Consider the following 27,334-nt stretch of genomic DNA (forward strand, 5'->3'; position numbering starts at 1 on the left):
TAACATGAAAATGAGTTTACTTAGCAAGTAAGATTTCTCTTCTTTCAGTAGTTTATATTCAAACTTCAAATGCATTGTTAAATGCACAAAACATTCTACATAAAATATTTTCTAAATATTCAAAGAATTAGTTAGTGAAATCAAAAGAATTGGTTTATTTATAGTTTGGAAGGTGTCAAATTTATTATAAATTCATGAAATAATGATAATGCGGAATCAAAATCTTGAGAATGAAAAAATATGAAACATTACTACTTTGATAATGCCTTGATTCAGAAGATTTTAATGATGATATTTATCAAGAAATGAGTTTTTTTTTTTTTTTTGTATTACCAAATACCATTAATACCAAAGACTCAACAAAGAAATCTACTTTCTTGATAATAGAAATGGTTTAAACAATTGCAATATGTTTCATTTTCTTGTCAGTTTCAACTATCATAATTATATGCTTATTTATAAATGTGTTAAGACAAGACTTTTTTTATTCAAACCAAAATACTAAGTGCCTTCAGCAGGAAATAAAATAAAAAATAGGTTTTCTACAGAAATTTTTATATTGGTATTGGGAGAATTAATTTGTGTAAAGTAAAAATAAACTAATTTTTTTTAATTGTATATTCTTAATTGCAGAAGATTTGTATAGCATTTTCTTATAAATCTGAATGTTGCATGAAATATATGCATGAAGGTTATTCATGGATCATGCATATATTTCATACAATGATATCAAACCCTAGATAGTCACAATTAATATCACTCTTATTCAAATTTATCAGAACTATATCTGTTCACATTAACAAATGTTTATTCATTTAAATAAACTTCACAATTTGTTAAACTCATTGTTTAAAAAAAGTTGTAGATATGAGATGATAATGAACTCTCTCTCTCTCTCTCATGTACAGTAAAATTCAACAGCTATTAAATACTATTTAAATTAACAAATTAATTTAAATATTATTTAAATTAATTTGCTAAGCTTAAATAGATACTGGTTTTCATGAAAATTTTCCCATTTTCATATTATTTGTATTGCTTAATATTATTAATTATGTAAAACAATGTTGAATATTCTGATAAACAAAGGACATACTTTGCCATAAGTTAATAAAATGCATTTCTTTCAGAAATCAAATAAAAAAATTGCTAAATATATAATTTCAATAGGTAAATTATTGAAATTAAAATAAAAGATAGAAAGCTGTGAAAATTTACAGCCTACCTCCTATACACATTAAATCATGGACCTTGAACTTGAAAGTTGTTTTGACTGCTGTCAAATATGGCTGTTATGTAGAGAGGAAGATGTAGAGAAGAAGAAATTTCATGAAGAAACACAAGAGCGCGGGCGCGAACGCGCGCGCACAAACACAAAAACAAATTTTAGTTTCAATTAGTTAACGGTTACAGAGCAGTTTCGCTGATGGATTCATTCCATATTCAGATTTCTAAAATTCAAATGAAGAGGTACAATAAAAACAGAGAGTTCCAACAACACTGAATGGTGATTAGGTAAAAGAGACCCATAGAATAAAGATGCATAATCCACGATTTTTTTGAATAACAAATATTTTTGCTATTATAGTTTTAAATATTTATTGTTTGTAAATAATTGATTGTTAATAATTGTTTATTAAATATTTATTTTTTAATCCTATTTTTAATTAGAAATTATTAACTAGCATTAATAATAAAGTTTATTAATTATAATTAAAATTTCATTCAATAACTTAAGTAACGTGTGATTGACTAAATTTATCTATTTGAGCTAAACTTTTAATATTGATTTTTTTTCCAAACCTTTTTTTTAAATTTATTGATTGGTGTAAAGTATTTTCTTAAAAAAATTGAAATATAAAAAAGTGCAATTTCTTTCAAATTTTATTTTAGTTCTCTATTTCGCCAATAGATGACGCCAGGAGAATAATTGCCGATAGAAAATCACGTCACGTTTGTGCATCATATCAATGATTGGCGATTGGTAATCATTGAAGGATAATTCAGTGGCTGATCGGCTGTTCATCAACCGCTTTGGTTCCAATACCCCGATTTCGACCATTTTTTTAATCAGCCAACTATGAATAATCAAATCCTAATCAATTGTTTTTCTAACGCAATTGCTGACTTGTGAATGTGATGATTCTGAGATGGAGAATTTACGTCAAACAAATATTGTGTAGAATAATAGAGAATCTAGTGTCACTGGTTTCCTGCATTTAAATTGAACTTGGTCGTTTTTATTCATTAAAAGAAAAGTATTAAAAAAGCACTTTGATGAAAAAAAATTATATTTGCAATGTTTGGATTCTATCTGAAGTAATTAATCTGTTAAACATTCTTGCCTTCAAGAGTACTCTAGAATTTTATTATAAATATCAGTAGTACTCACCAAACTGAGAATTAACTTGCAAGTCACGAAAAGCACAATTGCTAGTTGATTCTTATTTTCAAGTCATTCTTATTCATAAGAGCAAGTTCTGCGAAAGTTTTGTTAATGCCACTTGGCTGTAATTGGGATACCATGTTACAATCCATGTCCTAAAAAGGTATCGTGCTTTTCTTTCCTTCTTTTTTCTGCATTTCATATTCTGATGGTTTCGAACTTTTTGCAAAGAATGTATTGAAGAACAATATAGATGAAGCGATGGTATTTAAAAGAAAATACACTTTATAAGCGCGGCTGAGGTCCTTTGTTTCAATAATGTTTGCTATATGTTCTATAATATTTGTCTTGAAACTCGCTAAAGTTTAACTACTAAATGTTAATCTTTAAAAAATAAATAAATTTTAGTCTTTTTTCTATTTGTTAGCGTGGCATCAATGCGTTAGTCTAAAAATAAAACTTGATACGTCTCTACTTGTGTTGTTTCTTTTTCTTGATTGTTTGTCAGCATACCGGCGTGGTCGTAAGAACTTAGGAGATTGATAATGGCGCGTGTTTGAAAATAAATTGTTCTCGAGTTATTTAAACGGGACAATGGCTGAAAAAAGTTTATTCGTAACATATTTATTGTGGTTATTTGGAGGATTCTTCGGTCTTCATCATTTGTATTTGGGAAGAGATTACCAAGCATTAATTTGGTGGATGTTCGCAGGTGGTTATTTTGGTTTAGGTTTAATTCGAGATTTATGGCGAATCCCGGAATATGTTAAAGATGCCAATGAAGAAAGTTCTTACATGGAAGAATTGGCCGAAAAAATGCGGAAAAATCCGAAACCATCAGCTGGAACAGTACGATATTTTGGGCAGGTAACTGTCTCGGATGCATTTGGCTATTTGGTAATTGGCGCAATACCAAAGGAACTGATACCTGAAATGTTTATTCCCATTATATCTGCTGTTACCGTACCTCTTGCCGTAGCCTGTGGTATGTATATGAAAATTCTCGTGACATAAATGTCAATTTAGATTTATAACGTGTGCCTCTTCCATTGTGTAAACATTAGAATATTTTAAATTTTTCTGCTTTTCCATCGTGATAGTTAAAGCAGAAAGCAGTTATCGGAAATTTTACATTCTTTTAATTCAAAGGTGTAATTTTTTTTTTAATTTGGAACTGGTGTGATTTGAGTATTGTGTGATCTTTAGGAGTAAACTTCTTTCACCTGACTATGGCAATAGTTTTCCTCTTCTGTAATATGTATTATTGAATTATGTTCCAAATCTAGTACTTAATGAAAATAATTTATATTTTTACATTCATTATTTACTAAATATTGTTATATTTAATAAGAAATTTGTTTCTGTCAATCAGTCTTCTTTTAAAAACATGCACTATCTCCTTATCTATGGAACTAAAATCGTGAAGATAAATAGAAGTTGAATTTTGGAAAAACAATTTTATTAAATATCAGTATCATTTTCGTATTATTTCTGTGCAGATAAATGTCCCAAAAGACAGAAGTTTGATCGCAGCAAACACTCATAGAATGAAAATGTAAAGTCCTTGTATTGTAAAACAATTATTTGATTCAACAATTTTAAAAAGGATCACAGTAAAAATGGCCCAGTAGACTTTTTCCAGTCAAAACTACTTAAGAAATGCATAATATGCTGTATTAAAATTTGAAGTAGTTCTCATGAAGAATGATTTTTAAACATACACTTGTGTAGGGGAAATGTGTATTACTTAGAACCGATAGCTTATTCTACAAGTTCATGCTGCAGTAATGTAAAAAAATTCAATCCAGAATATAATAACTTTTACGACACAAGTTCTGTGGCTGACTGTATCAGAAAAATAGTTATTACCAGTATACAATAGGGTCCTCACATATCCACTTTGCTATTTTTTTTTATTAGGAATAAAATTTTAAGGTAGAATTTTCAACAACAAAAAAAAAAAAAAAAATGCAAGTTGAAATAAAAAGGTTCTAAAGTAATTTTTGGGATTATATACATCTTGAAATTCTAACTATATAAAGAAAAGGGAAATTTATAAATGTTTACAAAACTACCAAAATCTATAAATTTCCCTGAAACTTTGCTCATGAATTCTCTGAAGCACAAGTGATTAATTTGTAACTAAGAACTATGTTTCAATACATGACGGATTAAAATATTGTTAGTGTTTGTTATTTGAGTTGAATGAAAATGTTGTAGATATTTTAAAATATTTTATTTATTTGCCTCCAACTTGCCATTGGCAATGCTTAGAGAAATTTTGTCCATTCTTTAAAAATTATTAATGATATATGAAAAATTAGCCTTTGGAAGCTTTTAAAAACTTCTTGTACAATCTGGAAATTTTCTAAAAAGCTACAAGATTTAGGAGTTGTTGGATTAAATAATATTAATTTTTTTCATTAAAGATAATGCATACAATGAAAGATTGTATAAAGTATATATTTTATTTAAAATAGTTATTTGCATATTCATATTTTTCCTTTGAAAAATATTTTAAAAAATTATTTATTTTCATGTATGCTGGTATTCAGCTATGTTCTACTATTAAACATATTTTCACTTTATTGCATTTGATGTTTATGTCACATACCTAGCTATATCATATAACTATTGATCTAATGTGATTGTCTTTTAAGACATAAAACTATTTTCATCCCTTACATCATCAGATGCCTCAACTAGTCATTAGTATGGCAAACAAAAATCTATAAGTTCACACATAATAATCTAAAAATGCGAGTTGAATATTTATAGAATATACCTACTAAACATTTTATAAGAAGTAAGAAATATCTAGTACAGTTCAAATCTTAAATACATTTTTGGTATATATGTAGCACACTATCAAGAATTTTTAACCAACTAAACATAAATTGAAAACTATCTATGAATTTTTATATTTTTAAAGAAAAGTTCTTACTGTAATATATAAAAGTATTAAATGTATTATATTTAGTCTTTTAAGTAAAAGGAACTAAAATCTTCATCTGAAGAATATCTCATCTTAATACAATATAGAAATCATAAACTAATAAATTACTTTAAAAAAATGCAGGATTAGAAGTGTGAAATTTAAAAACTGTTCCAGTGTATAATAACTTTTTAAATTGTGAATATCACTTCAAGTACAGTGTGATATGTTAAAAGTGGAATTTCAACTCTTTGCAGGCAATGTTTTTTAATTTTTATTTTGTTTTCTGATTTTCTTAGTACAAATCTTAATTAGCTGGAATAGGAAAGTGAGGACCCATCTCAAACATAATTAGAACTGAATGAAAATATGTCTAAATTAATATGAACGGATGCATTGCACAAAATAAATATGAGTTAGCCTAGAGATAAAAATCACCAATTATTAAATTACCTCTTGTATATTTATGAGGGAATGAGGAATTTGTTCAGTTTTTATTGAATTGCCAATAAATACATTGTTTACAAATCCTTTTAATAAAAGAATAAATGGCTAAAATTTCTAATACTTAACCGCATTCGGTGACTATCTTCTCAAGCTGGTCTATTTGCTTATTTGTTAAGTTTTCAGAATGCAGTCTAATGCTATTGAGACTGTCAAGACTTTCGGCTAAAAAATTTTATTTTCATCATCTATATCTGTACCAATTTGATTGTATGATTTCTTATGTTCATATACAAGAATATGAAAAAGTGTTATATATGATTTGTAAAGATTTTATTTTTGACCACCATTTCCAAAGATTCACTCATCTACAAAAATAATTTTTAATAGTTAAACATGAAAAAAAATTTTAAGTCAAGGGGCAAGCCATTGTTTTACTATTTATATCAGGATGTAACTCCAATTTTAAAAAAACCCATATAAATCTAAGGAAAGGAGTACGATTTTCTTTTGTCTTGTTTTTTCCCGTCCCTTTTAGAAAAAAAGCAAGCTTGCATGTTACAAGAGAGGTCCACTTGTTGCAACACATTAAAATACCATTATAAAAAGGAAAAAATGATCAGATGCATAAAAAAAAAAAAAAAGCCCCTTGTGCAAAGGCTACAACATTTATGCAAAGAGAGATATTGCACCTTATTTTGCCTTGGCAGGGCTTCTGCAAACAACCAATATCTGAGTGCTTGTGGTTTCCGTAGGGTCTTATTTTCTTAACGTAAGTATGGGTGTCTTAATTTCTATGTACAAAAGGATTTTTGTTTGTTTTAAGTTTACCCTCCCTTGTGCCTTGTGTTATGTGCCATCTTCTTCCATTCCTTGATAACAAGTGAGGGAGCTCTTTATAAGGAACGAACTGATGTTGCTCTATTTGTTTCTTATAAACAACTGAAAACCCCAAGTATTGACTGTGCATAATGACTCATTAGTTGAGTTATGCATTCTGATCCTCACTATATCAGTTTGGCCTGTAGCTAGTCTGTTGGGAAGTAGGTAAAGGAGGATGCTTCTTTGGGCTTGCCATTAAAGGTGATCACTGGCCTTGGAATGACTCCAGGTGTGCAAGTCCTTGCTAGTGCTAAGATAAGCCTTGAGGCTAAGAGCATTCAGACTTGATGGTTGATGTCTCTTGCTAGGCTCCATGGGGATTAATGCTATTGGGCCTGAATCTCTGCAATATCATATGGGGGGGGTCTCTTATCTATATGCTCTATTTATGTCAAATGTTAATTTTATTAGTTTTTCTTATGTTCTTATTGTTTCTGTAACAAATAAATATCAAAATTTATACTTGGTATAGGTAATGAATGATCCAGAGAATCTTTAAAATCTGCTCTCAGGTGATTTGTTAATTGAAAAAAAAAAAAATTCTGTAATTCAAAGTCATTTATTCCACAAAAAGTCCTTCTTCCTATACCAGTCTTAGTTACTTCATAAAATACTGAACAGCTCTCATTTTATTATTTCAGAAGAAGAATTTTTGGATATCACAGAAGATGAAATCTTTAAAAGCTTATCTACTCTAAGTGTGATAAATGTAAAATGAATTGTCATAAAAAAAAAAAAAAAAAAAAAAAAAAATTACAATATAATTTTAACTTTCAACAACCTGTTTTGCTGAAAAGTGTGAAAACTGAATATCCGAACTGCCCTGTCAATGTTTATTTCCAATCTCACCTGCTATTATAAATGTCAATGTTATGGCTACTCTAAAGGCATATGTCATGGGAAGCAAACATTCTTGAAATGTCCATCTCTTGGACATTCATTTACTGAATGTTGTGCAGATTCTAAATGCATTAATTGTCTATGGTTCCATATCCAAGATGGTAAATAAATAAAAAAAATAAAGGAAATTAAAATTGAGAAACATTCATCATATTATAAAGTGAAAAGATCGGTATCTAGTATTCGATCTTCCTTGTCTGTTGATAAATCCTATTTGAAAATTGTCATTCCATCTGTTATAAATTCTTGCTAACAAACATAAAGCTTGTTATCTTACTTCCATTTGTTAAATGGGAGCCATAAGTCACTCTTAATGGAAACAAAAAAATTGCATCGGCAACCATTACTCCAATTATTAAATCACATTTTTATATTGCATCTGTTTCACAGTTGCAATTTATTTTAGTAGGTGTAATTGGCCAAAATTTCTTCTAGTGATCCATGATCTAAATCTAATGAAAATCTTAGTGGGAAGAAAGAATAAAAATCTGTATCTATAAAAAGTACGGAAAAGATTTTGTTATAATAAAATTTACAAAAAACAAAAGGCACGAACAAATTCTAAATTTTGGAATCTTCCTTTCTTAGACAAAAAGAAAAACATCCAAATCAATGAATTGAAAAGATAAATCAATGAATAAAATACCTTCTACTTTACAACTACCAAAAATCCTTCGTGGTTCACAAAAAACAGCAAAACAATAAAAAAAGCATCTATAAATGTCATTTCCAATTTAAATATGGAACTGATGGAATAAGAGTATTCTTTCACTAACAGAAATGATTTTTAGAATATTATAGAATATGATATTCAAAACCTAATTGATATTAAACATGATACTTTCTTTAAATGCATCTTTCTCAACATCTTAAGAAAATCTTTCAAGTGGACAGCATTTAAAAAACAAATTTAAAAGCATTCAAACTAGTCTAACTATAACAGATGAATACCCTGTTTTGAAAGAAATTATGCACTCATCGAAAGACGGCACAAAGTAATCATGATCCTACATCTTTACTTCCATTTTTATTATTGTAAGAGACAAAGCACTTTAGTAAAACAATTTCTTAAAATTTTTTCCCCTTATAATTTGAAATGTATATTGATAATCTGTTGCCAATCACATTTGCTCAAAAATTCCATCTGCAATGAATCCAGTAAACAGTTTTACGTATCTTCTGTTTTGCTTTTTTAAAAAATATATATTAGTAAGCTTTCTTAACTTCGATGTAATTTATTTTTACTTTTTATTTGCAATATGACAACCTAACTTTTGCACTATTAAACTCCAAACTTACCAAGTGCTTGTGATAGCCTTAGCCTTGCTCAGAAGAAACTGAGTATTGAGTGAGAACTGAGTGTAAAATTATTTGCTATTTTGTGTATTTGGTTCAAAAAAGATGAAGGTAACTTGCTTGAACAAGTACTTGATTTCTCTTGCATATACATCACAAGATCCTGATTGACTTATGTGCAAGAAGCTTACTTTCTCTCTAGCTACTTGAGCCAGTTTACCACATATACACACTATATAAATTTTACTATAACAAAAGTTATAAAAAATCATTTAAAAAAATACTCAGCATGTCAGTTAATACTTGAGAATTGAAATCTTCAGCCTTAAAACTGAATTACTCATGACTAATTTTCTTTAGTTTCATAAATTTTGAATTGAATTATAGTCTAAATTATTCGTACGCAATTCTCATTCTGATATACAATTATCTTCATACCACTTTTTGCATATATTTGGTATGTGACATATGATTCAATCCTGCAAGATTTAATTGGGAGAAATCAGTCAGTTCTCCATGCATTTATTTATTTTGTCTCTTAGAAAATTTTTTTGTCTTGCACTAAATTTTTTTTTTAAAAACCTGCTTTATTCTTTTATTATTTATTTAACAGAGCCAGTTCATTATTTCCAATGTGTATTTAAATTTTTAAAAAATTATTAGGGAATTCATGAATAAGCATTTTATGAATATGTTTGTATATATATCATCTGAAACAAAGAGACATTTTGTTTTATAGAACTATTTTTTAAAGATATATTTGTTCATTGTGGTCATAAAACTGGAATATAACTATTTCTAAGTTAAGACATTTCGGTATGGTTAATGGTCTTTATTTCATTATGTTATATTCTTGCATGTAGAGGTGTGTGTGTTACTCCCATCTGTTCTAATTGTCAGAATTTCTGAAAAAATAATAATTAGTCTTACAGTAAGATGAATCGAGAAGCATTGTAATTTAAAGTAAAACTAAAACATTTTCTTTTTTAGAAAACTTCAGCTATCAACTTCAATTCTAAAAACCTAAAATGAACATTACTAACATATTTATGAAAATCTGTGCTCTAGTAGTTGCATATTTACATGTGTTTCTTGATCTGAAGTTTTTACATTTTTAATTCATAAATTTTCTGTCAGTTTTACTCTTTTTTTTTAATAAACATTTCTTTAAAAGGTTTTTTTTTAGTTACTAATGGATGACATTTAAACTGTTTGGCTAAATATAGAGTTTGTGTTGATAAATTCTTTTAAAATGGTGATATTTTGCTTTCTTTTGCTAATTCAGTTTAAAGTTTTGAATGAGTTAAGCATTTGTGTAATGTGTATTTCATGTCTAGATTAAAATGAGCAATTTACTTTTTAAAATTAAATAATTATGCAGAATGTAAAAATTTCTAATCAGTGCAAAGCATCATTGAGAAATGATTAAAAACATCAAACATGGCGATTAACATTTTTTACTATAGCTAGTAGTTTAGTAGTTTTGTAAAAAAATTAACGTAATTTATATTTTGAATTTTTGTTGCGACCATATTATGGTTTTATTCGGAAAATTAAATTGAAAAGTTTATCTTAGTGTTTTTGCCTTTTTTTATTTGATATAAATATATATTTCTTTATAATATTAATCATTGAGAGCAATTTAAAACATAAACATGGATCCTTTGTTTGTATTTGCTTTGATTTAAAATAAATGCATAGATTTTACGCAGATAGTCTTTTCGATTTTTAACTTTGAAAAAAATAGTAATGAACATTAACATTCTGTAGTACTGTAAAAAATTAGAAAGATACTAGATGTTTGCATCATTTCTGTTATTACTTTATCTGTTACTTAAAGCATGTATAGCATTACAATATGCTGTATTATAATACTATTATTGTAATATTCTATGGTAATTGCATTTTTTTAAACAAATGTGTAGTTTTTTAAAATTCATTTCCAAATGATAAAAGTCAAGTTTGTACAATCTAAAATATTAGGCTATAAATTTTAATGCTACTTACTTTACAGCAAAAATAATGGGTGTATGTTAAGAACCTTTGAGTTTGAGCACTCTGTCTCAAATTGTCTGTTCTTTCTGCAAATTAATCTTGTAACTTTTGACATTGGGAGGACATTGTTTCCTCCCAAGTATTATTCTCCTTTGACATATTGGATTTTTTTTTTTTTTTTTTTTTTGAAGATTCTTCCATTCATTTAAATATAAAGTGTTTGCATTAATCAGAATTCTCAGTAAAACATTATTTGTGTTCAATATTTTTACGTATATAATTAGTAAATTTGTTTTTATTGTCTCAGTAAATTTAATATTTCATCAATTTTTTTTTTAATTTTACCCATTGGTTAAAGATATTCTCTATAATTTTCTATAATATCTAATTGGTTATTGGGATTTCCATAATAGGGAGCATTTCCTTTTGTCCCGAAGCTTTTATAATATATAGTTTAATATCTTGCATTTCATGTTATGAATGTTCTTTTATATTAACATATTTAAATACTTATTATATTAAAACTTAGAGTAGATTGCAAATCAACTGTGATATATTTAATATGTTCATATTCTGTATATTATTTATTTTAAAAATTTTGTGTTTAGTTTTCATGGAAATATTTTATTATGTGTATGACTTCTTCATATGTTGCCATGCTATATGTTTGTAAAAATATTTGTTTAAAAAGGAATTACTAAGAAATATACATTTTGTTTGTATACTTTATTCACTTAATATGAAAAGTATTTTTTTCTCCTAAATATTTTTATTAATTAAATGGTGATGGTCTCAATTTTTCTTCTTCCTTAGTTATGCATCCTCTGATGAAATTAAGTACAACTGGGTGAGTTTTAAAATGGTATTTCAGATTTATATGCATGTTTCAAAGCTCTGCTTTATCCTTGTGTGTGGTACTTTTCCCCTTTCTCTCTTTTCTTCTCCTGCTTTAAAATAGATATCTAATTAGAGTTGCCATATGTCCTGAATATACGGGACTGTTGCTGTATTTCTCTATTCAGTTCTTTATTATTTGTCCGGTTTTCTGATCACAGTCATTTCAAAAATGCAATGCATTCGACTGGATGACTCAACCAAGTTCCTGAATGAGAAGTAGAATGTACTATTGCATATTTACGAATAAGAAGTATCGATATTGGCAACGCAGATATTCTATTGAACTAGTCTATATATCTCAACAGTTATTTAGAGAACTATTAGCCAAAAACTGCGAAGTGACTCTGAAATTGCAAATGTAAAGGAAATAGCGGAAAATTTCTGCAAATACAAAGTATATGGATCAAAAGTTATATCTAATAAAGCTATGAGAATCCATATTTGCCATTTCAGCCCACAGTGTAAATATTGAGAGAATATTTTCTTTATTCCAGACAATGGGTGGACGAAACAAACAGATAATCAGTAGAGATAACAGAAACAATTTTGATTTGTTGTTATAGTTTTTAAATGATTTGTGCTCAGTTTTATAATTGTTTGAAAGAAAATGACGTTATTAAAAAAGTGTAATCAGTTCTTAAAAAAAATGGCCTAAAGAGAACTAGCATTACATTTTTTAAATATATTGATTTAAAAGAATCAGAATAAAATAAGCTATTATTCACTAATTTTTTTCATTTATTTAACGCTTAAATGCCCCGTATCAATTCTTGGCAATTATGGCAACCCTAATTATTAACCTTAATTAATTATTCTGCTAATTTAAGATTTCTCTCTTTAAAATACTAATTGCTGTACTATTATTGGCAGAACATTAAAACGTTCCCTTTTCCATGATAAGTAAAAGTTTTATTGGTCATTATCCTGCTTGCAGTCAGTATTGAGAATCTAGAAATATTGCTGTTCACGAGTAAAAATGTTAATCGTAGGGAGCACAAATCGTAGAAGTCCATATTCATGCCCATAAAGCAGAGTGAGCAATCAGATAAACCAACTGCATACACTAAAGAACAAGAAAAACTGGCATATCTACTTATTATTATATAGAGCCCCCATGAGCCCGCAGAAGTATCGCAAAATGACGTGGTATAAATTCAACTAATGTATGGAGGTATACTGGAAACAATTCACATAATGAAGTATACAGGGCAATCCATAAATCTATAGCAGTGCAATGTGGTGGAGATCTCTTCTGAACTCGTGTTGTTAGACATCATAGATATGTTCAATAATGTTTATATTGGAGATTTAGGTGACCAGTGGAAGTGGCTAAGGACAGAAGAATGTTCCTGGAGCAATTCTCGAAGTGTGGGATGTCATATTGGCTGATGGAATTGTCGGAATACACGATAGGCATGGATGGGCGTAAACGAATGGACGTAATGCTTTATATACCTGTCACTCGAGAGACATATCACGTTAACTGCTCATGCTCCATGTCAGACCCTCCACCAGATTGAACAGTCTCCTGCTGACATGTCAAGTCCGTGGATTCATGAATTATCTCCATATCCATACCCGTTCCACCCACCCGATACAATTGGAAATGAGATTCCTTATACAAGACAATTATGTTTCGCTTCATCAGCAGTCCAGTAGTGGTGTTGGCGGTCTCAGACAAGGCGGATGCAAGGCTGAGTGTCGTGGTACACGAATGAGCTTCCGGCTCCCAAAACCCATATCGACGGTGGCCCATTGAATAGTTCGAACGTTGACACTTGTTGATGCTGAGCATTAAAATACGCGGCAATTTGAGGAAGAGGTGCGTGTCTATTTCGTTTAAGGATTCCCGCACGTCATCGATGAACATTCCCTTTTAAAGTCGTTTCGCTGCTGTACTAAACTCGGAGATTTGATGTTTTATCAGTTATTCGATATTGCATGGAACACTCGTGAGATTGTCACACTCGTAAATCCAAATTTCATCAGTGCCTCGAAGATGTTTTTCTCCGTCTCGAGTGCGTCGACCTTTATAAAATCACTAAAATCTTGATAACCTGCCTTTGTATTGTTCGTTTCAGTATCCTGAGATGACCGCTTTTCAACGATTCTGTTTCGCTAAGGGGAGAGACGCGGAAGGATGTGCGCATTTCCGGAATTTACTTGATTGTTAAATGCAAACATCTTCTCCTTTCGTCTTTCTTTTTACCCCTATTTTGTCGAATGATACTCATCCTAACGCATGCGCAAAAGCGAAGAGCTTTAGAATCCGTTGGCAGACAATAGCAATAAGAACCGATCTAAGATATTTGCCAGACACCTAATGTCTTATATAGGTACTGCCGACCACATGAAGTTAAGCTGGTTGGTTGCGTAGCTCCTTTATTTACATATGCACGCCTGTACCAGTTCTTCCGGCTCTTCAGTGAATTCAATGACGATGATTATAAAAAGTCATGCTCAACAAATAAAATATAAAAGGTCCATTAGCACAGAAAAAAATTGGCTTCAACAAAGCATTCTAGTGGTATCCCGTGTGTGCATTTATCAAAAATATATAGAGTTCATAAAGGGCCGGTACTTTTTAAATGTAAATTTTGACAACTTATGATATTCTTGCAGAAGATTAATGAGTGAGATCAGGAATTTTTTAGTACATTTTTTTTTTTTTTTTGTTAATATTAAACGTCAGCGATACTCTACAAATTGACTCTATAAAATTTAATTTTACATGGATTTCTAGCCATCCTTTATATTTTTGACGTTTTAACCCAGGGATGGGCAAACTTTTTCAGTTGCGGGCCAAAAATCGAAGGAAAAAAAAATTGGCGGGCCAAGATAAATTTTTGAAAATGAGAAAAACACTATACAAGTACTACTATTTAAATATGTTAATGAGATGAATGAAATTGCGATTTTATTTTTAAAAGTTCCTTATATTGAGGTTCGAAGTGAGATGTACTGATTTTAAGGAACAAGGCTGAATGCTCATCTGTCAGTCTACTTCTGAAATTATTATTTCTAAGGTTCATAGATGAAAGCACTTGTTCACATATATAAGATGAAGCAAACATATAGCATTGATTTTCTTTGCGTGAGATATTAAATTTGGAAAACTTACTTTCGATAAAGATTTGTAAAACTCTTAACTTTTCCATATTTAGAAACAACTGCTTGAGATGATTGTTAGATTGCAACTCATTTCATTCAAGCTGCAAAGCTGAGCTCACTACTTCACAATTTATGTTAAAAGGCACGGTAAAAATATCCAATTCTGTTTGAATGGCACTGAAATCTTGAAATCTACGTTCGAACTCAAAATGCAGTTTTTTTAAGCAATCTTAATAATTCTTAAGCTTCTCTTTATTTACTGAGGGTATTGAATTTAACCTCGAGAAATGAGAGAAGTCGTTCTTAGCTAGTTGCCCAGCAAACAGATTAAGTTTTAGTTTAAAAGCTTTAAGATGGGCCCAGATATCTTCGATAAATTGATTTTTCCCTTGCATCTTGACATTCAAGTTGTTCATATGACAAAGAAGATCTGTGAAAAATGCTAAGTCCGAAAGCCATTCTGTATCTTCTAACATTTCGCACTCCGCAGGACACTGTTTCACATGGAAGAACGACACAATGTCGTCTTTCAGCTGCCAAACTCACTCGAAAACACATTCTGCACTAAGCCACCTTACTTTCGTGTAATACAGTACATCAGAGCAATCAGATTGCACGGACTGAAGAAAATCTCGAAATTGCCTGTGAGTAAGCCCACGAGATCGAATATTGTTTACAAGCTTCATGACTGCATCAAGCACTGGTTTCATATTCAATGCAGATTTACACGGAGCATCTTGATGTATAACGCAATGCAGAAACACATTGTTCCCGGGATAGTTTTGATTAAAGAGTCCAAGAAATCCAGATTTTTTCCCTGTCGTATTTGGTGCTCCATCGGTCGTAATATTACATATATTTGTTATAGGCAAATTCACGAAAAATATCACGTCCCGTTGTCGTTTCCTTTAAAGAACGCATGCACGCCAGTTCCTCGGTAATTTCAAAGTTCTCATCAACACCTCTTGTAAACAATACTAATTGAGCAGTATCATTTATATCAGTGCTTTCATCCATAGCTATAGAGCAAAATTTAAAGTGGCCAATCTTTGACTCTAATTGTGATGTCAAATTTTTATCGATGGCTTCGATTCTAGAAGTCACCATTTTTCGAGATAAGCTTACAATCTCAAAATTATTTTTCTTATCTGGACATAAAACATTACAAACTTGGAGCATGCATTGTTTAACAAACTCCCCATCACTCAGAGCTTTATTATTTTTAGCAATATTGTATGCTACAATGTAACTTGCATGTTTAGCTGCTTCTTGGATAGTGTTTACCTTCTTGAAAAAAAATTTGTTGGCCTGTTAATCTTTTACAAAGACTTTCTACCCCCCAAAAAATGTTAAAAGTTTCACAAGTTCAAATTATAAAAGACGAAAGATACGCAGAAGAAGATATATATAAATTAAAAATCAATGAAAATAATATAAATAATTTTTTTTAATGCAAATAGTCAGATTATTTTCCTGGCCCGTGCTAGTTTAATAGCAAATGAAATGAGGTGCAATTGGTGCTTTGGTAATCCAAGTTTGGTTCTCGTGAAACAAACAAAAAATGTTGACGGGTTTACTTGGAACTAGGACTACAATAATAACAGATGAGTGGCGTGGTTATAGAAGCGCGCTCTCTAATAACGAAGAGTTTGGTAACCAACAAATTAACCATTCCAAAAATTTTGTAAGCCCAAACAATGTAAATATTCATACACAGAATATCGAGGATTTTTGGTCCTTAACAAAAAGGATTCTGCGTAACAAACAAGGAATACATCAGGATCAGCATTTTGACTACTTGATGCAATTTATTTGGGAATTTAGGACAAGTAAAAACAAAAAATTTAATATGTTACTTAATTTGCTAATTAAGTAACATATTAATGTTACTTAATTAGCAAATTTACTTAATTAATGTTTGTACACTGTTTTTTGCTGTGTCTTTTTTTTTTTTTTTTTTTACAAATTTTTTTCTCTCCAATGCTGGCTTAAAACGACCACATACCAATTAAAATTCTACCCGCGGGCCGTAGTTTGTCCATCCCTGTTTTAACCGGAGCAAATAGAAATTTTGATTTCTGCATAAATGCATTGAAATATCTGCTTAGATATTGATTGGTTACTGTATTCCCTAGGTCTCAGTCCGGCTTTTTTTTTTTTTTTTTCTCCCTTGGCTTAATATTCTCGATTCTTGTCTCTACCAACGAAAGGATTTTCTTAGAGAAAACTTCCTCGTTGTCCCCTCCTTTCTACACGTGAAAACTGGACAAGGCAATTTTTGATAGTTACAATATTTTTCTCTTTGTATATTCATACATGAGATAGTAAAAAGGGGCATAATTACATCAGCTTTTGACTCTCAAGATATTGTCAATTTTTAATTGAATTTTGAAAGCAACCACCTTCGAGTGTATTGTAGAGATATAAACTGTAGTTTTGTTTTTAATGAAGAATGCAATTATTTTTAGCTAATATGAGCTTTATTTTTCTTTTATACGATTTAAATAGAAATCTACTACACTACGTTTTTGTTTTTTAACATCTTTAAAATTAAAGAAGAAATAAAAATACAATAATTTAAGAATTGCTTAATAATCATGAAAAATAGTACAATTTTTATACTGATATTAACTGTCGGCTTATTTTTACATTTTTAAAAGAAAATATTTACGAATTCAGAGTTGCCATGTCACCGCGAGAACAGAGAAAACACAGGGAACTTAAAAATCATCTTTAAAAAAACAAGGAAAATGCAGGGAAACTTGGAAAATTTTCATAAAAACAGGGAATTTTAGGTTTCCTAATTATCCCCCCCCCATTTACAAAATGCCGATCTCTATAGATTGCAAGAAATAAATATCGTAGTCATAACTTCCAAAAACGAAACAATACCATTCGCGATTGTATAATGCGGAAACTCACCTCTTTTCTCTCTCCCCTCTTTCTGTATAGATCATTCTAGTTTCGATTTGCGAGACATATGTTCTTTATCCATGAAATTCCCGAATTGCAATTGGAATAAAAGTCCAAAATTTTATTTTAACTTTATTCAAAAAATTATTTATTATTCAAAAAAATTTGTTAAATTTAGTCAAAATTTTGTTGCCTAATAATTTCGAAATGAATAGGCCTAGACAAATAAAATTTGATTTTGGAGGCAATTTCTGATGTAGTTTTGAAATTTGTTGAGAAAAATTGGTGTTACCTTTGGAAATTTCGAAGTTTGTTCTTATTTCAATACATAGACGTCTCCTTGGGAAATTTTTAAGAATGCGGTAATTTCTTTTGAAAGACACTTTTTTTTATGATTGTACGATGAACGTTGATTAGCATGTTAAAACGCAACTTTTGAAAGGTGTATTAGTATTCGACACTCCAAAAATCCCCCCCCCCTCTCTACTCCTATTTCTCACTTTTTACAGGTTCTGAAAGTTTTCTCAGAAACAGGAGATTCGCCCATTACTAACATAATGAGTACTATTAATTCTCAATTATTTTTAGAGCCACTTTGATTTGCAGTTTTTTTTACAAATACTATGATGGAGATCAGTAATAATTTCCTATTTATGTTGCTTCATGTTACTTCAGTGTTGTGATTTTCGAGCGCATGCTTCTTCTTCCCTGAAATAAGTTTTGAATTTCATTTAATTTAGTGTGTGTATAAATAAATGTATATGTATGATTATGTATAAATAAATTTTCCAAAGAAACATGTAATTATAAACTTAAGACAAATTGTTAACTTTATAAGAAACATTTGTAAGCTTAAAAGACTTCAGAAGCTCCAGCATTGCTTTGAACACTTACAGATAGCTGTAAAACTTTTATTATTTTTATTAATAACTCTAGGATATGTTTGTGAATGATATTTAAAATATCGCCTGTAGTAGTCTAAATCAAGATTTGAAGTTCAATTTATTGGCCAGAAATTTATTCTTGATTTCATATTAATTTTTTGTATAGTTTGACAATATTTCCTTTTTATATTATTCTTCAGAACTTTTACGATGTTATACAGTATAAATAACAGAAATTTCTTTTTGATTTTGATTTCATTATTTCATGAGAGATTTCAAAATTTTACCAAAATTCTTTATTGTGAAAGTTTTTTCTCCTCTTAAACTTACAGAGCCTATCAGACCAGCAGTTGTCTTTTTTATTCAGATCGCATTCTAAAGGTTCGATTTTAGCACTCCCCCTTGTTATTTGGTGCTCTTCGATAAAGAAATTTTCTTTTGACATATTACTCAAAAATTGCGTTTTATGCAGAATTCAATAAAATGGAAGTATTGATCCATTGGCACAGCTAGAAATTTTGGCTTTGAAATGGCTGAACAATTCTATCGGCTTTTTTTTTTTTTTTTTCCTCCTTTGAGTAATAGCTTCAGGCTGTTAATCATCTCCTTTACGAGAATAGACATTAAGAACAGCCCCATCAGCCATCTACATCTTAACGAATTAATTAAATCAACGAATGAAAATAATCGCTCAGAATCTTATGATGGATACCCATTCTTTTATTACATCGTGATCTTTTGCATTTTGTTAAAAAATTCTTTATTGCTTATTAAATAGTCTAACAATTATTTATTAGGGCTACGTTACACTCTGACTAGTTACTTTCACATTAATTTCAAACATACTAAAAACTTAGAAGGGAGAAATATTCGGCAACAACATTTGCCAAATCTTCACTTCACCAGACAACCCTGTTTCAACTTCTTGGAACAATCAGTTGCAATTAATATCACGAGTGACTACAAACTACCCTTCTATCTCTAGGTTGTGACATTTTAAACTAGATATGGGTTGAATTGTTGGCGTTACATTTGTAAAATTCTTCAATTAAGCAGATTCTTACAAGTAAAATGCTTTAAAAGTTTTATTTTTATTCAAAATCTTGGAAGAAATACGAAATGGCGTTTTTGTTATTTTATTTTATATCTTCTTTCTTGTAAAAAATGGCGGAGAAACAAATGGACTATGTGGAAACTAAAACAATCTTTTAAGTTATGAGTCTGTTTTGTGTTGATGAATGTATTGTGCTATGAATTGCTTGAAAAGATTTGGAGTAATTTTCTTAAGTGCCAAAAAAAAATTTAACATTCTGTCTTTAACTAAGCATCTCTATTCTTGCACTTCCTTTAATGCAACCTTTCTGTATAAAGTGTAATTTTATTAAAATGATTGGGCTATTTTCCTCTAGGTGTCTACCTCGTGGGAAATATTGGTCGACACGAGGGAGCATTCAGCAGTGCCTTAATTGGAGCTTATCTTAGCTTGCCTGTGTATTTCTTCTACGATGCTCCCATATGCTTAACTTCTCTGGCATCTTTAAGTTATTTTAATGCGAACTCTAAAAAGTGGCGTCGAACGCCCAGGCCACATAAATCATTTGCGCGTAGAATAGCATTTCTATCGTTCTGTGGCCTTATCTATTTGTCCCTTTGGGGCTCCTGGTTGTACTTCAATTGCACAATCGTCAAAGAAGGTCAAGAACCAGTGAAATGCCGGGATGCAGCGAAACATTTCTTCAAGAGTCCCATATGGAAGGAATTTGTATTTGTAATGAAAGAGATCTGGAGAACTTTGCAAGAGAACGGATGGAGAGAAGTCTGGAGAGCAGTCATCGACGCCTTTGATCCAGTTGGTGAAAGGAATGCTATGAAGGTAATATAAATCGATTCCAATCTTTAAAGTATTTTAAAAAATTTCAAGCTTTTTGTATGTGTGTATCTATAGAAAGTGTAATTTAACTTGGTCTTTAAAATTTACGCTGAGAAAAGGACGAAATAAAATTAGTAAATACGGCTTTTATTAAAAAAAATAAATTAAAATAGTTTTTCTCAGTGGAATGAAGAGCTCAAAAATATTGAAAAAATAGCTCCATTTTGACAGACTATCAGAAATATTTATGAATGGGAAGCCGTAATCTTTTATTTTTATTTTTTTTTAAATCTAAACGTGATATTTTCCTTTTTTTTAAAAAAATAGTTGCTTTCTTAGAACTTGAAAAAATTGCTTATATTGGGTTATATCAAATTTGCTACTTTGGTTAGCATTTACTTTTTATTGGAATTAATTTTAGCAACATTTTAAAATCAGATGGCAGAACTCTGGTGCTTTCTAAATGTTTCTTTCATCATAAATCTCCAAGTATTGCTTCTGTTCGTGGTTTCTTTTTCTAATGGATGATTAATCGAGTGTATATTTGACGTGTGAGAAAAATACGAAATAAACTATGTATAAAACATTACAAAGAAGATGAGAGGGAGGGGGGGGGGATGTAATCTTTATTATTATTATTTGTTCCCTCACAAAATCTTAATTCATTGAAAATAATTTGCTTAGTTGTAATGTAATTTCTGGGATTTCATTAAGCTGCATCTGAAATTTCAAAAAAAAAAAAAAAAAAAAAAAAAAAAAAAAATATGGTCTAGTCGGAAAATGGAAATCTTTTTTGTCCTAATTTTATGCCTCATCCCCTTATCCCCCCCCCCTCTAATCTCATAAGTAATTACAGCTTTGAAGATGAAATGGATGAAGATAATTCAATTACTGATAGCTTTCCAACAAGTTGCCACGTGCTTAGTTTAAAATACAGTCAATGTTAGAGATTGAAAGTGATTTTTTAGCCCTTAACTTCTAAGTTATAGCAGTAATCAAAAAATTTATCAGCATATTTTGTTTTTAAATTTATTTCAGTTGCTCATTTTGATGAGGCTATAATATTTTTGCTTTATGATTTACTTAATGTTTAAAATTAGAAATTCTAAATAGCATAACACACGCACAATCTTTATCGTGTATTTTATTTATAAAACAATTGCATAATTATATATGCATAAGATATAAAAAATGACCATAAAAATAAATCTTAAATAATTCAACATATCAAAATAACTGGTTCAATATATTGCAAACTATCCAGCCGCATAATATAACGCCTTCCCCTGGTTAATGAATGTCCAGTGTACGGAATAGTTAATTATTCAACATTCTGCATTTGTTTTCTTCTCGTAATCTCCTACCAGTGCTTTTTTTATATTAAAATTTCTCTTTTTATCTTTTTAATCTGTCTTCTTAGCTAGTGTGAACCATTGGCGCCCATGATTAATTAAGTGGGAGGTATTACAGGGTCTTAACGGGAAAGGAAAGAAGGGGGAAAAAATCTTTAATATTCCGGAATCTCTATAAAGGGCCATAGACAATGGATTGATTTGAAAATAAACTTGAATAATGCCAACTTTCATGTGCCTAGTAAATTCCAGAAAATTCTTGAACATTTTATTTTTTTTTCCTTCCTTATTCAAGCAAATAGATAAAATTCAAATAAAATTAAATTTGAATAAAATCAATTTTGAATTTTAAAATTCAAATCAAAAAAATTAACTATAAAATTTTTTTTAATTCCACTTATAATATCTTGCATATTTTTATGAGTGAAAAAGTTGTCAATATCCGTAGTGTCATGAAAAAAAAAATAGAGACCTTAAGAAATAAAAATGAATATGTATTGTGTTGAAAATATTGCTAGTATTAATGCTTTCTAAACGTCCATATTTCATTTGGTACAGTTAATCTGAATATCATCTAATTTTCTAAATTCTTGTTCAATTTTACACTCCTATTTTACCCATTTTTCATTATTACCAAGTACCTGAGCGCGTTTTTGTTGCATCAGTGTTTAAATATGCTAAAATCACAAATAAAACTATATTCAGAAAGAAACGAGTATTTTTAAATGTTAAATTCTCCTTCAGCTTCGTATTTCTGCAATCTGATTCTCACCCGTACATGGGGTTTTATTGCTTACTTCACAGAAACAGGAGAATGGGAAGCGTCATCTGTTTTACTAATTGTTTAATCAGCTACTTACTCAACACCTGGCACGAAATCTCATCCGTTTTCTCAGAGCAAGTTTTATATTTGTTGGCGCTTTATGTGTATTTTTCTACCTACTGAGTCTACAAATAGACTAGAATTCTGCATTTTTGATCTGCAGACAAAAGGGATGTTTTATTTTAATTAAATATATTTTATTTAGAAAAAAATTGGATGATACAGTGCAAGAATAGTGTTATTTAACGAAAAGGTGCAGCATAAAAAAGAGCAACAATAAAATTGCATTTCTTTCTTCGTTAGATATTTCTTCTCTGCTGCCATATTTCTACTTCTTGAAAAATCTTTTTAGCACCGATTACTTTCAAAATAACCCGATGTTAATATCAATAATTATTAATGAGAAAATATAAATCGATAATTAACCTACAAGAATTTTTATTGAAATGTTTCACAATGTATATTGGTTGGTCCAACATCTGTGGGGACCATCTAATTTAACATACTTGATCTAACTTTAAAAATCTGCAGCGCGTGTAATTTATTTCGAGCCTTTTAGATCTTGGAAAGTGACCATTATTTTAGACCATCGCATCTTTTATGCGTTTTTAATCGACAATCAGAACGTCAGAATTAAAATTTTCTATCTATATGGAATCAGATCGGGTGATGTGTTAACAGTTGTCACTCTTTTTTAGCAAGAAAAATGAGTTACAATTCGAATTTGGGTGTTATTAGGCCATAGAGAAAAACTGTTATAGAAAGCGTTTTATAAATTTTCAATTCTTTCGAAGTTGCTAAAATCATGACTTATGAAAATTCTTTGAGCAGATTCTATACTTAAATCATTTTTGTGTTCTTTTAGATCTAAAGATTTTTCCTATGCATTGATTTAGGAAAAATCATTTAGTTAATATTTATTGACTAATACTTAATTTTAACTCTTTTGAATTCATGTTGTGGCGTTACTTAAAGCAATTTAAATAACAATTCTCTAATGACGTTAGCAAACAGGAATAAAATTCTAATGTAAATAGAAATAATTTTTAGTAAATTAAAGTTTAAAAACTAATTTAAAAAGTTTAAATTTCTAATGCACATATTATGACTCGAAATACCATTACGAATTTTCAGCCTGTTTCACGATGTGCAACAGATTTCATTAAGTTTTAAAGTTGCGGTAACATGAAAAGTAATTATAATGTAGAAACAGTATTTGCTCATTCGGTCCGAAAGTTCGTAATATTAACGAATCAAACTGATTTCAGTTTATTTATTTGCCAAATTAAGGTATCCGAACACGTTGTAAAGGTTGATTTTCGCCGAAAATGACATTTAAAAAAAATTCTTTTATTGGATAGACCAGTCTTTGAGCTATCCAAAACAGATTTACTGTTATCTCTACGTTAATTAGAAGTCAAGATATTAATTTTTTTTAATGATCGGTAAATCGGAAGTGGACATTTAGATAGCCGGGAGTATCGATTTAAAGGGCCAAAAACTTGTTAAAAATTTGTATAAACACAAATTTAGTTTTAATACGGAACATTTTTTACATTGCAAAATGAAAAATGCCAATGAGAGTTTTAATGGTGTTTTGTGAAAATTTGTACCTAAAGATGTCTTTATTGAGCTCCGAACCTTCAAATTAGGGGCATTTATGTCTGTAATACATGTTAACGAAGATTTTATAGGATTACTGAATATTCTTAAGGGTATTGGAGTGTATAATAGTGCAAATGCAGTAGGAGCATTGGCTGAGCTCGACAAAAACAGAATATACGAATCTAGGCGGCATTCACTGCCAAACACAAAAATTGCTAGAAAAAAAATAAAATGATTAAAAAGGGGAAATTAAATGCTGAGGAGGAAGAAGGTATATGTGGTGAATTTTAAGTATGTACACAATAATTTATTATTAAAACATGTTAGTGACTAATTTAAATGCATTTTTCTCAAAATTGATTTTTTTTTCCTTATTTTTTGCTCACTTCACATCAAATAACTCAAAATATAATTGTCATATTACTATGAAATTTGGTGAACTTTGTCTTTATACTATTTTCTGGGGAATGGACTAAAAGAATTTAGATTGAGGAAATACTTTTTAATTTACAGCCTATTGTTTGAACAATAACGTCATAAATTTACTAAAAATTTCATGATCAATTCTTCGATTGGTTCTAAAATTTTTATTATTATAACCATACGATTGTAGTTCAATCTCTAGAGAAAACTATGTAGTTTATTGTGGTATGTTTTATTCGGATGAGAGTAATAGTTTTTGGTGTAACCAATTTGAAGTTTTTAAAAGAATTTGCTTAAATTTATGCCATTAAAGGCCAATTTTCAAAAAGTTTTAATGTTTATTTCAAATATTGACATCTTATTACTAATTTTGAATAGTCTCAAACCCAGAAATATGGTTAAAGTATGTCTACACCATGTTTTTCTAAAAAAGTGCTCCGAACGTGTTCGGATACCTTATAGGAGTGAAAAGGATTCTTTTATTAATATACTAATCCTGTTTCTGTAAAAATTATTTTATTTTTTGAAGTAAAATTTTAAGCTTCTCTGGCTTATTTTGTCTGTGTTCTGAAATTAAAGACAAAAACTTTTCACGATGCTGAAAATATTTTCTGGTAAAATGTTAATTTCAAACTTAACTTTCGCCACTTTTTTCTGAATAATCAGCATTGTATTTAAGATTTTATTTAAAAAAAAAAAAAAAGTCTTTTAATGAGTTATTTTTGGATCGCAAATTCTGAAAAACAAGCGTTTTTCATAAACCGTCTTTTCAGGCAAAGTATAATGTGTTCGTTGAAATATAATGCTGTATTTTTCACTGAACACAAAATGCAATTTTATCCAAGTTTTTGCGAGAAATATTGTCTTTGTCAAACGTTAGGAACTACTTTACACTTCTAAAGAGGAGTTCCAATGATTCAGAATTATATTGTCCATTCACTGGAATATTATCAATTGGATTGCATCTATTATTTCTGTTCTTTTTCCGAAATCTAATACTATTTTTAATTTCGTAATTTTTTTTTAAAATCTTAATATTTGAAGCTGATAAGAAGTATATTTCGTTTTTATACTAAAATTATTCTAGCATTCATCATTATCTGTCACATCAAGTGTAAAAACGTAAATAATAAATGAGTATCAATGAAAAAAAATGTTAATAAAATGATTAAATTGTACAGAATAATTATCATCTACTTTACAATGTACTTATTTCTCATCTCGTAGGTTTTGGGTTTGGATGGTTCACCCACCCAGCAAGAAATCACTGCTCGTTATAGAAAACTATCTCGTGAATGGCATCCTGACAAACACAAAGATCTTGAACAGAAGCAGATTGCTCAAGAAAAATTTATTGAAATTCAACAGGCGTATGAGATTTTGTCTAAAATCAAATCTGGACGAATTGCCCAAAATGTCAAAGACCAGGGTACAGAAGCAACTTATAGTGATCAGCACTTTTTTCAACGTGAAGATCTGTGATTTTATAAATAGTACTCATTTTGAATCTATGATACTCATAAAATGTTGACCTAAAATGTAATTTATGAAAAATATTTATTTATGTTTGTTATATTCTTTATTACTGTGGGCTGCTCGTGCATCGTTTTTATTCAGTCCAAATTAGAAACGTAGATGTTTTATTATTTTGAAATTCATACTGCTTAGAAATTTGAAAATTAAGTTCTGTTTATGTATCTTAATTTTTCAATTTATGCATTAAAATGTATAATGTTGATAAACTTGATGCACTCTACTGTATCCATTTCGAGTTTTAACTCGAGAAATTGAAATATTCTTTGTTTTAAAATGAAAGTTTTTATTTAAAGTGCTATAAAAACAATCAATTATTTCCTATATAGTACAGAATGGCGCTCTACACCGTGCTTGAAATCATTTAGGGTGCACAACTGTTTAGTGCAAAACTAATAGTTTCGGCTAACTTTTCTCTAATAATTTTTGCAAGGAAATTTGGCAAAATCTGGTATCTTCTAAATGAAATATATGCTCATTTCAAATATTATTAATAGAATGTCAATTAAAATGCAGATTCTTTGTGTTATAGTAAAGTACTTACAACTTAATTTCTCTCAAGTCATATTGTGCCAAACGCTAAAATACTTTTATGCTTAAACCTCAGTTGCATCTAGATGCTTGATTCTCATAATTTACTCATGTCTAGTTTTTTTTTTTAAATCTAATATGGAAATTTAACAAAATATTTGTAGTTATAAAATGAATTTATCAGTAGTCAGAATTGCATAGTCACATTTTCAATACTGAAAATATTTATAGAGTTTGAGGGCAATGATCTTGATTTTTTTTAAATCACTTCTGCATGCTATACTTACTTAGTTACATACATGTAATTATAATACTTGATTTCAAAGTATTTTATTTTTTTAAACTTTTATTTCCATTCCAGTATTTAATATTAGTCTTGCTTCACAATTCTACTTACTGTAGTTGAAAAAAAAATTGACTTACTCATTCGTATCTTTGAATACGTTTTATTGTAATCCACACATGTTGTTCTAATTATGTGCCTTTTTTAATTCACAATCAAATGAATATAAAATATTTTTTCTTCGCATTTTAACTTATTTACCTGGTTGCAA

At 29.4% G+C, this 27,334-nt stretch overlaps 2 protein-coding genes across 14 annotated transcripts in view; one reads left to right on the top strand and one right to left on the bottom strand.

Moving 5' to 3' along the window:
- The window catches only part of LOC129958288 (uncharacterized), an 82,659-nt gene extending 81,277 nt beyond the window's left edge, over positions 1–1,382 (bottom strand). For 10 of the 13 annotated variants that reach the window (XM_056070654.1, XM_056070642.1, XM_056070645.1 and 7 more), the window contains exon 1: positions 1,226–1,381. The gene's annotated coding sequence lies outside the window, so the exon portion shown is untranslated. Of the gene's footprint in view, positions 1–1,225 lie in introns of all 13 variants that reach the window. The other 3 variants (XM_056070656.1, XM_056070658.1, XM_056070655.1) reach the window with 3 other exon arrangements.
- A 1,480-nt stretch (positions 1,383–2,862) lies between these two features.
- On the top strand, positions 2,863–27,334 carry LOC129958926 (dnaJ homolog subfamily C member 22-like). The gene is made up of 3 exons (XM_056071671.1): positions 2,863–3,371; positions 20,053–20,516; positions 25,944–27,334. Exons 1-3 carry the CDS (start codon positions 2,981–2,983, stop codon positions 26,196–26,198), a joined length of 1,110 nt encoding a protein of 369 aa, XP_055927646.1. The 5' UTR covers positions 2,863–2,980; the 3' UTR covers positions 26,199–27,334.

The sequence above is a fragment of the Argiope bruennichi genome, chromosome X1, assembly GCF_947563725.1.
Source record: "Argiope bruennichi chromosome X1, qqArgBrue1.1, whole genome shotgun sequence".
In the NCBI taxonomy this organism is placed as follows: Eukaryota; Metazoa; Arthropoda; class Arachnida; order Araneae; family Araneidae; genus Argiope; species Argiope bruennichi.

What these genes read in the sequence shown, in the direction of transcription:
- LOC129958926 (XM_056071671.1), top strand. Translation starts at nt 2,981, where the DNA reads ATGGCTGAAAAAAGTTTATTCGTAACATATTTATTGTGGTTATTTGGA. An exon ending in ACCTCTTGCCGTAGCCTGTG is followed by an intron (nt 3,372 to 20,052) that starts GTATGTATATGA and finishes ATTTTCCTCTAG; the next exon opens with GTGTCTACCTCGTGGGAAAT. An exon ending in GTGAAAGGAATGCTATGAAG is followed by an intron (nt 20,517 to 25,943) that starts GTAATATAAATC and finishes CTCATCTCGTAG; the next exon opens with GTTTTGGGTTTGGATGGTTC.